General features: G+C 30.7%; 1 protein-coding gene across 1 annotated transcript in view; it reads right to left on the reverse strand.

The window, feature by feature from the left end:
• Positions 1-282: 282 nt before the first annotated feature.
• The window catches only part of LOC111621185 (multidrug resistance-associated protein 4-like), a gene marked incomplete at its 3' end in the record, with an annotated part of 89,519 nt that continues 77,364 nt past the window's right edge, over positions 283-12,437 (reverse strand). Inside the window, exons 20-25 of the mRNA XM_023363266.1 lie at positions 10,899-11,132; positions 10,725-10,825; positions 8,120-8,317; positions 7,889-8,044; positions 557-646; positions 283-462 (exon numbers count right to left, since the gene is read on the reverse strand). Coding sequence (XP_023219034.1) covers positions 283-462; positions 557-646; positions 7,889-8,044; positions 8,120-8,317; positions 10,725-10,825; positions 10,899-11,132 — 959 coding nt within the window. The remainder of the gene's footprint in view (positions 463-556; positions 647-7,888; positions 8,045-8,119; positions 8,318-10,724; positions 10,826-10,898; positions 11,133-12,437) is intronic.

Below are 12,437 nucleotides of genomic sequence, written 5' to 3' on the forward strand. Positions count from 1 at the left end.
TTTATTTTTCAGATGTGATTTTTGTTACTCCTTTAGCTGCTTGAGTCTTCTTGATTATACAGTATGTTTCTTAAATAAGATTGAACTTCAGCCTACTGTAGACCTGTTTACGCCATACTGCCCAGCAACATTAGNGATAAATATGGACGTGTAAGTTACGGTTTATTTATAAACTCTTTATTTTGAGATTATTGTGAAAAATGATACAAAAATTCTCTACACGAAACTAACCACAAAATCAAATAATTAATATTTAAATTTAGATATTTTTAATATTGTTCGTTCTAACCTTTTATCAATATTGGACGTTGCTTCGTCCATGACAAGAACTTTATTCTTACGAAGAATCGTTCTGGCTAGACAAATTAACTGTCTTTCTCCCACGCTGAAATTTCGTCCTCCTTCTGATAAATGTGTATCCAATCCCCCAGGCAATTTATTGATGACTTCTTTTAATTGTACCTTTAATTAATTTAAATAAAAATTATGAACAATTATTAAAAGTATTAGAAAGTGAAATAATATAGTAAATTGTAATATTTAAATCATTTATAACCTGTTCTAAGGTTTGCCACAGCATTTCTTCTGAATATTCATCGAAAGGATCTATGTTTCTTCGAAGAGGACCGGTAAATAACATCGGATCCTGAAAAATTCGACACGCTGTATTAATTGCTTGTATTTTACAATTCGTGTCAATACGACCTTTCCGCTTTACAATTATGACGAAGGTAAATATTGAAGTTTGTTATTTCATGAATTATTGCAGAAGACATACTCTTTAGATATTCCGACATATCATTCAGGGCGATTTAATTTGCTCTGGACATTCTTGAAAACTACTCCCTTTTTCCTGAGTAGGTATAGAAGGAGAGTGTAGTCAGAAAACTGTGGCCTGAGAACATTTAAGAGAATCTGCAGTGGTTGCAATTTTAAAGATTGGCTTAACTTGCTCATTTCGTTGTATCATTCTCTAATCGTATATCTGTAACGCATTTGCAAAAGTTTGATTACTTGTTTTCACTTATTTTATCAAATCGTTTTATATAAGATTGAATTTCATGTATTCAAAGTGATTGCTATCATTAGTTGATTTTTGTATTCAATTTGTTATTGAATTAGTAATTCAGTAATTTTCATTAATTTGGCAATTTTTCGACCAGTGTAGTGTCAGATAATGAAAAATGACGGATTATCACAAGTTTTTGTACTTTTGCAACCGTTGTCTTTACAGAATTGTTGTACATATTGTAACAGCGTAAGCTACTGCAGATTTTCGATTTGTTCAATTTCTATCGTTGTGAATATTATATTCTTACATCAGATAATCGATTTTCTGACCTGTATCAATGCCACACCCCTTACTTTGTTTTCATTTCTAATACAGATGTTTAGCACACCCCTGTGAGACCGAGGGTTTTGAAAGCGTAATTTTTTAGTTTAAGGGGTTAATGACCTTTTTCGAAGTGTAGACATTAGTGGATGAGAAAAAAATCATCGCAAGTTCTCACGGAAATAGATTGGATGCCGACTCTTGCACTTCGACAAGTTAGGAAGGAAGAAAGGCAAGTCATCGCGCGTCTGCTAATTAGTCATCGTAACGAGTGAACAACCAGTTGGCTCAGTGGCAACGACGATCGTATAAAAACGATCGTTGTTGGAAGTTCAGGGCAATCGTCCCTCAGAGCAATCATCCCAGGAAGGTCTGAGTACGAGCTTCTCCTGTTCTGGTCCTGTCCGAGGAGAAACAGGTAGAAGAAATAAGACTGTTCCAACTTCTATAGTCAGGAATAATTGTTGCATACCGTCATCAGACAGCATATTGAAGGATATCTGAGTGCAGCAACCTTTGTAAACTCTCTCACTCTAGAAGTTAAACACGTGACAAGGTTACTAGTTAGATCGCCGTTATAGATAGATTTATGTTTTTTCCGCATCTAAGCATTAAATCAATAACTTCCTTATGTATACTCCTGTAAATTAGCATTACTTATAAACTCCTTCTTTATTTGTTTAACCTGTAAACCTGTCTATCATTGCTCGCACAGACACCAGTCGACTTTTTCAACCCCGTCGCCACTCGATAGAAAGCCATCCAGTGAAGCTGCGATCCGACTGTTAGAGGGCTCTGTCCCCTCGCCCGTATTCTCACATATTGCGATACATTCATATTATGATAGATTTTTCAATGCTGAATAATTTCGAGTTATCGGAAACTTTTCAAATACACAAACTAGCAGACTTCACGCGATAATTCATCAATTTCTCAAGAGACAAAAAAGAATCATCGATTACAATTATTTACTGTTGGGATGTAGTTGACTTTTATGAAATTTGTACTTTTTCAATTAAATTTTATTAAGAACATAGCTATCAATTACAACCTAAATGTAATTTTAACAAATAATTAAAAAGCAGATCACCGTATCTATCCTACCATGTATAAATTGTACTTGCTGTTCAAATAATGTCTTTATACCGGTTTGTAATTATTTTAATATTGCGACCAACTTCTGTCTTACCCTCTTGGGATGCCGTGTGTCGTATATGACACGCAATTTTCCTTCCAAAGAATGAAAAGCAGCTCTGCTTTTTTGCTTGCTAAACAATTATGTTAGTTATACATTTTGTAATTAGAGTTTAGTGAAGCTTATTAAGACACATGCATTTTACTGTGACAGAAACAAAAAAAAATATAAGTGATTGTCTGAGCATATGTTTTTAAAAGTGATCATAAGTATAACTGCTTGATGTCAGTATTCAGTTTTCTCTATTTCTATCGATTATAATTTTTACAATTTATACATATTCTTGTTGAGGAGGCTTCTAAGACTATATAAGAGTATTTTTAAAAAACTATATTAATAACAATATTTTATGAGATGAGCTAACTTTTCAACGTGTCGTATACGTCACATTGGGTCTCTATGTTACAATAATTACGTTACAGTGTATGAACTGTTTTCGTATTAGCAAGTTATTTACTTTTATAGATATTTGGTGATTTGGACCGCAATATGCATTCTATTATTTATTATCATTTTTTATTCAATTAATTTATTAAACAAATAATTATTTATTTTTATTCATCACAAATTTCTGTGAATTTTTTTGTCTACTTATTTATTTGGTCTGCAAGATTTTTTTTATTAAAAACTTATAAATTCTTAATATCATAAATCACATATTTATAATACATGTCAATGATTTAGTTTTAATTTCTCATTGTCAACAGTCGAAAAAAATAAGAAACATGATAAGACACACGATAAGACACATGATATTGATAGAAATTTGTCTGAAGTGGAAGGCTGGTTCAGTGATAAAGGCAGTGATAAAACATTTGTTCTTTGAGCAGACTGTCCTGGAGAGTGTAAGTCATTAGTCTGCTCAAAGAACAAATTTAAAAAAGTGTCAAAATCGCTATCACATTCAGATAGTACAGGCAATAAGAAAAAAGGGATCAATAAAAATTACGAAAATAAAAATTATTCAAAAAAGACTTCAACTTTGCATCCCAGTGAAATATAATGGAAAAGTGAAGCAAAACACGTGCTAGAATTCATTTTAGTAAATTGCAAAAATTACCACTGCCCAATGGAAGAATGTAAAAGTGTATGAGCTACAATGTACTGTATCAACTGCAAAATACATCTGTGCCTTGGTAAAATAAAAATTGTTTCAAAGCATATCATATGTAAATATAAAATGTCAAATAATGTACAAAAACAATCAAATAAACCATTTTTACACGAACGGAAAAGTTTGCATTTCGTATAGGTAGAGAACCATTGTGTCATATATGACACGTACCATTTTTTAATTACCAGAACAAAAATTTTTTAGAAAAATGACAATTTACTAATAAGTGACACCTAAAGGTCAAAAGCATAACAAAACTTCAATAAAAAAATAGTTTTTTTTCAGTAGTGGATCTCAAGAGATTACAGTAAATGATAATCATGTGTAACCGGTAAATAATTTACGAAGATGTACGCTTACATCAGTCGAAGCAGTTTAACAAATGATGCAAAAATAATTCAGCAACAAGCCCGCTATGCCTGAAGATTCCGAAATTGGTTGGAAAAATGTTTATTAGACATTAGTAACGTAGTATTGAAAGTTCTGAATTAACTATAATAATATTGAAGGTTTTTAACAAAGAATTTCTTATGATTAGTAATATTAAAACCGTGTCATTATAGGGTTCTGTTTTTCAACACTACGTAGTGCAACCACGGAACCACTTGCCATTTTTATTTTAATATTTATTGAGTTCAGGTTTTAAAATTACTGTATTAATCAAGTTTACAAAACAGAAACGGCAAATTTCATCAAATGAAGATGCACATGACTCAGGACGTAAAATGAACTGAATAAAAATTAATATAATAAATGCCAAGTGGCCGAGTGCTTGCAGTAAATAGTGTTGAAAAACAACATTTTTCCTTGTTTCGAAAATTTTTATTACATTTCTCTTTATTTACAAAAATTATTCAGTAAGAAGGCGATAGATTTTAGAGGTAACTAAACTGCTGAAATTTCGCTAACATGAGTGAAAAGTGATACTCTTCTATAAAAGGTTTTATTTTTGTTTATAACAGCACATTCTTATTTTTGAAATACTATATTTGTTAACAAACCACCAACGATTTCGTAATCAGAGCTCGGAAATAGGTGCCAGGTAGAAATAATGTGCAAAAGAGACTTGGCAAGAAAGTGACAGCTGAAATAAATAAATTCTTAAAAATTTATTTATTATTTTAGTTCCTCATTTAGTTACTCATTGTTTGACACGTCATTTGCAAACGTGTCACACACGAAAGTGTTCGTATGTCGTGATAGATTAATACAAATTCTATGTATATATGTTGATATCCTGTTGCATGTATTGATATATACAGAATTTCTATCAAACAACTCAAAACAACAAGAATACAATCGTGGTTTCTTTTTGCAACTCACAACGTCATAACTTAATTTGAAAACCAACGGTCCAAAGATCCATTTCAAAACACAATAGGTATAAATTGCTCATATGCAAAAACATAACTAACAACAGTGCTATTATCATCATTGTAGCAATAACCTAAAAGAAGTTATGCAGGTTTATGCTCAAATTCGATTTAATATGATTCAATAAGTTTTAGATATATTCGAATATTACAAAATATATTCACGTGCAGTCTTAAACATTTGATTTTCTAAGGAAATCCACAGTGTGACTATAAAAAATTTTCTCCAATTCACCAAATACGTTCTTCTGCAATTAAATTGAAAAAATTTAAAATTGAGTTTTCCCACCATCCGTAGGGCGAGTGCTAACTGCATCGGCACGTTTGCAATATTAACAAATTACCGATCATTACCTAAACTGACAAATGTAATTTGTACAGACCATGGTAACGAAAGTAAATACAAATTAAGTAGCAACAATCCCAAGATTCTTAAAAGCAATTGTATTAAAGTATATAGTATCGATAAACGTATCAGTGCTCACTAGCAAGCAAATGGTAACGTAAACATATACGGTACGTTTATCGGTACCATTTGTTTACTAGTCATCAATCATATATGGGTACCAGTAGCCATCCACATATAAGTGATGAATTTGAGTGGCAAGTGGTTCGTTAAGCAAAGCAATAATGTGTTACACGATGCATATCATTTCCTTCTGAAGCCAAGCTCCTTTGTGCTACTAATTAAAGAGCGCGATTCGACATTATTCCTTCCCTGGTGCAGAAATTATAAAATCTGACTTCTTCAGGCGTTAAGTTATGTGATTATATAAATCCCCGTGATCATCTGTATTAGGCTGATAAAAAACTGCTAATATAATGTCAACCATATGATGTCCTGACCCATCTTTACGAGTTGTTCTTTTCAAAGCAATGATGTCTCTGTCATGGTGTTGGAGGCGTTGTCATAGGCGTCATTTGAACTATTCATGTTTCTGAAGAAGTCCTTAGATACTGGGTTATCGGAATGTGATGACTGATTACTTGCATACATTGATGCATCCTAAAAATAATCGTGGTTTTCAGCAAAACAAAGAGTTGCCCCACCATGTTGTTGTTACCCAGAGATTGCTCGAGAAAGGTTATCCAAAATTCATAATTATTTAGCGGCCTCCACATGTCCACATATAAGGTCAATTGAATGTCTCTAGGATAACGTTGAGTTGAACATTCAGTTTGAAAAAGCTTTTACGATGTCTACGGAAGATTAAAAAAAGTGCTGCAACAGGCATGGCCTGTAATATTTTTATAATTCATAGAATTAATAGAATTTTTATATATTAATAGAATGAGAGTGCTATTCTGGCACATTCTGTCGATTGTGCCAGAATAGCACCCACATTCTATTAGTAGACGTTTCGAATAGTTTGATCAGTCAGTAAAAAACCTTCAATTATACAGCCTTTCATTTGTATTTTAAAGAACTAGAAAGAAGATTCTCCAAACAATCAGAGCCATTAAATGTTTTCAAAAATGAGATATTTTTAGGGCATTAATTGAAGTAGCACACATGAAACATATTAATAATTATTAACCAATTGCTCAAAACACTGAAAATTATTTCGTTACATAAATAGTTTGTATCGTTTTATATACTGTATATGTGCACAGATATTTGTTTTTTATATCATTAGAGTTTTTTTTTTAAATCTTTCTGCTCTTGGAAGGTAAGAAGACGTTTTTATAAAGTCTGTTTTGTGTTATATATACATCCAGAATAAAAAGACTGGATGACGAAAAACGAAGACAGATCATCTTGTAAAAAATTTCTTAAATTTCTCGACACATCCTAATTCGATCTAGGTCCCTCAGGCTGACATTTTAGTTGCTTGGATATCATTTTAGTTGCTTGGCCATCATTAAAATGTATACAGTAATACCCCGACTTACGCTACCCCGACTTACGCGAACCCTGAGTTACACGATTTTCAAATCTCGTCGATTCGCCGTTTGTTTGAGCGCCACGCAACCCTTGATTACCCACTCCCCCCCACACTATTGTTCAGTTTACATGTTCGGATGGGTCGCGCGGAATCCACAAATAGCTACAATTTATTTTGTGTTATTTATTTCTGTGTTTGTTATATCTACGGATACTCCAGAGACTCTACTATGTCATCCAAACGAAGTAAAACTGATTCTTCTGCATCAAACAAGAAAAGAAAAACTTTATCTTTGGAATGTAAAGTTAACATTGGGTATGTTCGTAAAGTCGAACGAGTTAAACGAGAATGACGTCATCGTTATTCCTATTTCGTTAGACTTTTCGAACGATTCGTTACTAACGCGTTTAACTCGTTTGACTTTACGAACGTACCCATTATTAAAGACTTCGATACAAAAATGAAAATTTGTGAATTGGCAAAGAAGTTTTATCTACCGGAATTGTCGGTCAGAACAATTAGAAAAGGCAAAGAAAAATTCTCGAAGCTGTAAAAAATGCTCAATCTTTAAATTCGAGCATCATTCGTAAACGTCACAGTATTATCGCTGAGATGGAAACAATGTCAAAATTATGGTGTGATAATCAAGTAAAAGTGAAAAATTGTAAAATAATATAGGCCTAATTTGTTATACATATGTATTATCTAAGATTTTATTAAACATTTTTTTCTAAATTATTGTTTTTTTTTTAGTCTCCGGCCCCAATTAAAAATTATTTGTATGTATTTATTAGGCGAAATTATACCCCGATGTACGCGGTTACCGCTCGGTCCCACCTATCGCGTAAGTTCGGGGTATTACTGTATATCATTTCATTTAATAAAGAAATATTTATGTAAGAAAAAAAAGAAAAAACATCTTTCATAGTAAATACATAAATACAAAGTATCGAGTAGAATATTTTGACAGAAATAATTATTACTTACTTGAGGAATGATGGATATTTTACTACGTAGATCCCGAAGACCTATTTCCTTAGTGTCAATTCCATCGATGGTAATTGTTCCCGTTGGCTCCGTCATGCGAAATAACGAAGCAATTATAGAACTCTTTCCTGCTCCTGTTCTCCCAACAATTCCTATCTGCAATTAATAAATAATAGAAACCATTTAACATAATTATTAAAATCAAGACTCATTGGATTGAAAATGTTTTACCTTTTCTCCCGAGCGAACACGAAATGTTATGTTTTTTAAAACAATATTTTTATCCTTGGAATATTGTAAAGAAACATTATCAAAATTAATTTCTCCTCTTTGTGGCCAGTCTGAGGGTGGCCGTTTATTAGGCAAACTTTCGTACGAAGCTTCCGATTTTAACTTGCTGTAGTTCAGTATGCGTTTAACAGAGTTCATCTGAAAAATGGAGTTGAATAACACAAAGTATAAAATAACAATATTTATTATCTGGAGTTATATATAAAGTACATATTTATTAAATTAACGATCGAAATGTTTTTATAGGAACAGGTGCAGTAAAAGTGGTTCACGTTTAGTTCTTTTTTCGTATGAAATTAATTACCTTTCATTCCCATTAAACTAGTTTAATTTACTAAGTATACTGAAATTTTAATTTTTTTCCATTAAAATGTGTGTAAATTTCTTGTAAAAATTTATAAATTCTGTATATCTCATATTTCAAGTGTAATTTTTGAATGAAAACAGTGCCAGGAAGATTCGAGTCACGCTGAGTAATATGTTTGATAAGTCGCGACAAAAGTTACACTGTATATTCAGATTTAGGTTGTACTGTTTATATTAATGATTGATCAAATCAAACAAGTATAGCTGCATGCTAGGCAAAAAATAATAAACTACAGGAAGATATATACATGACTTTATGAATATCTGAAGAAATATTATGAATACACATTAAATAATAGAGAAGTGAAAAAAATGATTTTATAATAAATTATAAAAATAAAATGCCTGAAATTTTGATGATACTGTATAATGAAAATAAATAGAGCAGAAAAAATACACGCAGACAATACTCAATTTATTTTAAAAATAAACATACTATCTACAATAATAAATAAAAAAAATATGTTCCTGTTCGAAAAAAAGTTGTTTTACATGATTAATAAACTATCTTTTAAGTAGAGAAGAAAGTTGTATAATGAAACCCCAAATACATTATAGTGAATTGTAAACAAGGTATCATAACTACACCCACACTTTTCGTGCGAAAAGTACTGGTAACTGTTAAACTAGATGTTCCTAATTGGATTTTTCGCTAGTGTAAGTAAAAGTATGGTTTTTGAAGGATTCTATACAAAAAGTCAGAAAGTAGGCTTAGTGAAAACCGGGTGGTAATAAGGAACCTTACTGTATGTTTTCAAAAAATGCTTTAATGTATCCAAAAACAAATAGGAAAGTACAAAGAATGTTAAATAATTAGAAAATCATTTACTCCAATGTATTTTAACGCAAAAATGATTTAATAATAATAAAGAAATGTACAATGAAGAAGATAGTCATTTACAAAAATCACAAATATAATGCTTCTATAGCGTTAGGTATCTATTTTTACTTTTTTCATTTTCTTCCTATTTTTTCATTCATCTACCACATACTTTTACAAAAGTTAGACGGATTCCGTATTAACAGCACCAATGGGGCCCGTATTTAACTTATCGCCATCTTGAATTAACTTATGTCTGTGGAGAGCAAACTTTAAAAAACGTGAACATCCACAGATTAATATGTACCCTTAAGTCTCTGGAACGGAATACTTGCACTAGTGAACATACAACTACACGATTTATATTTTAGAAATAATTATATTCACTTACCATTCAAAACTATCGAATTTCGAAAAACACAAATATGCAAATTTACTACGGACAACCGTTTAACTAAAGTAAAACGGGGTTTTCCCTCGCTATAAATGTCTACCTAGTGCAGTTTAGCCACAATACTCTACAGTTCGCCTTTATTATCAGCTTGAGATGGAGGGGTTTCGTAATACCTGCAGGGTTCCATAATACCACCTACTCCCTATATTAATTAAATCTGTTTATAAAAATAACACTGAATGAATTATGCATCTTATGGTAAGAAATGTAGTTAAAATGTTGTAATTGTTTCGGTACATTGTGATGACATTACTTTTCAAGTTTATATTCCAGGTAAGAAGCATACGGTCATAGAAGTAAGACTAACGTGTGACGAAGGATTTAAAATTGCTTTATAGTGGAACCAAAAATGTAAAAACCGTAAACAAAGATTTATGGAGAATTTGCTCACTAAATATTTTTTCTTTTTAATTATGTTTCGTTTCAGTTTAGTGATGTTGTTTTCTTCTATTTTTGGCTAAAAATTGTCAGTTTCTAAAACACATTTAAATTTTATACTGTATAATTGTTTATTACGTGAATGCTTTCGAGTGATGTTACGAAAAATTTATTTGTGTTAAAAATTTATTCGGAAAATAAATAATACGAATGACCGAAAAATAAAATGTTTTCGGTGCTTTTGATAATGACGATCTGTTCTTTAAATTCTAAACCTCTAATACCGTTAAATATAAAATATATTTACTAATTATTAACTAAATGATTAATTAGATTTTAAAGTATACAATACCTGAAGTATCGAAACAACAGTCAGTTTTATATATCAAGCTATATTCTGATGAAATATGTATAGTACAATACTAATAAGCTTCTCTTTTTCGAAAAATTTGATATATCTCGATATAGAAATCTGGCTGTTTATAAGAAATGTCAATTAATCATCGTGATTATTTTATAATTATTACCTGAAATTTAGCATCAGATCCGAATCTAATAACGTTTTGAAAATGAAAAATTAGTAGTAAGCCGTAGTTGAGAACAAGTCCAATTTGGCTTCCTGCATCATCTAATGTTGCAATTATAAATTCACAGTTACTACTCATATTATTGACCATTTATATTTAGATATATCTACTCACCTGCATTAATTAAAATACAGAAAATAATAACAGTGATAATTAGATTTATAAAACAAACAATTTGACCGTATAAGGTCATCCATCGACTTAAACCCACGAAAAAAAACCATGCTGCAGTATGCTTATCCAGATACATATTAAACATAGATTTAAATTTACTTTCTGCATGGAAAGCCCTAATGGTTGTAAGTCCGTAAAGAGATACACTGAGATGAGAGAATACTGGACTCCTCGCTATTAAAATAAATATCTATATATAATTTAATTATTTACGGGAAAAAATCTTAAATGCAAGAAATATTTGCTTATTATATTTAAGAAAGCAACTAAAAGTAATTATTATTTAAAATTAACCTTTTAAATAAAAGTATATGAAGCAACCTGCGACGATATAATTTATTAATTTTTAATATTCCTTAGTTTAAATTCAATTTGAAGATATCTTTTACGTAATGTTATATACCACTACTGTATATATATGGACCGTTTATTTTGAAAGTGGTGTAAGTCCATTTTTAGAAAAAATTAAGAAAACACATAATATACATATAATTTAGTGTGAACTTTTTATTTATAAACAATTCACTCTTAACAATTTAAAATAACCATAAGCTTTGATCAATTGAAAATTTATCGGTAAATGACATTGCGTAACCATTAATTTTGAAAGTGGTGTAAGTTCATTTTCTACAGTCTAAGCACTTGGGCTGTCCATAAATTACATGTGCATTTTTCTTGAAATTTTTACTTCCCCCTCTTGTCCCAGTTTGTCGAAGTTTTTGTAACCCGTATCCCTCTATGGATGTCCAACATAACTCTATCCCCGTTAAAGCCTTCATCACTTTATGAATGATAGATATCATAAGTAGAAATGAAACATACAACAAACATTGAAATAAATATAATAAAATGCATACTGTATAAAATTTATTGAATAAATGGATGTTTACTATTACTCAACCCCCCTTGTCCGACTTGTCTTAACCTCCTTCCTGCCTTTTAGTGTGGACAGCCCCTTACAACAGAGGAGTAAAACTATAAATATTACCAACAAATGTACAATTTGATGGAATGGAAAAAATCCATGTAATGAATCTAAATGAATAGCAGTGTCTAATGGTAAGCCCATAATAAAGATAAACTTATCATAAAATAGTTTAACAATAAGTAAATATTTTAATATTCAGAATAAACAATACTATTTTATTTCTTGTTATTATATATAAACAAAATCAGAATAAAACACAATGTGTTTCAAGTTTGAAATTGAGTTTTACATAATAGAAATTTAATGAATTTTACAGTTTAGTAATTATGAAAGTGGTGTAAGTCCATTTATGGCCCAGAAAGAATATATTAGTTTAGTTAAATTCACATAGAAGTCTTTATGCAATCAACTTACATATTTCTAAAGTCATAGAAACATTGTCAAACTTAGTACACTTTGTTTATATTTTTGAATCAACTAAAATGCAAATGTTTAAATATCTCGAAAGAAGAAAAAATGGACTTACACCACTTTCAAAATAAACGGTCCAT

The sequence above is a fragment of the Centruroides sculpturatus genome, unplaced genomic scaffold, assembly GCF_000671375.1.
Source record: "Centruroides sculpturatus isolate CEXI.00-Female unplaced genomic scaffold, Cexi_2.0 scaffold132, whole genome shotgun sequence".
NCBI lineage: Eukaryota > Metazoa > Arthropoda > Arachnida > Scorpiones > Buthidae > Centruroides > Centruroides sculpturatus.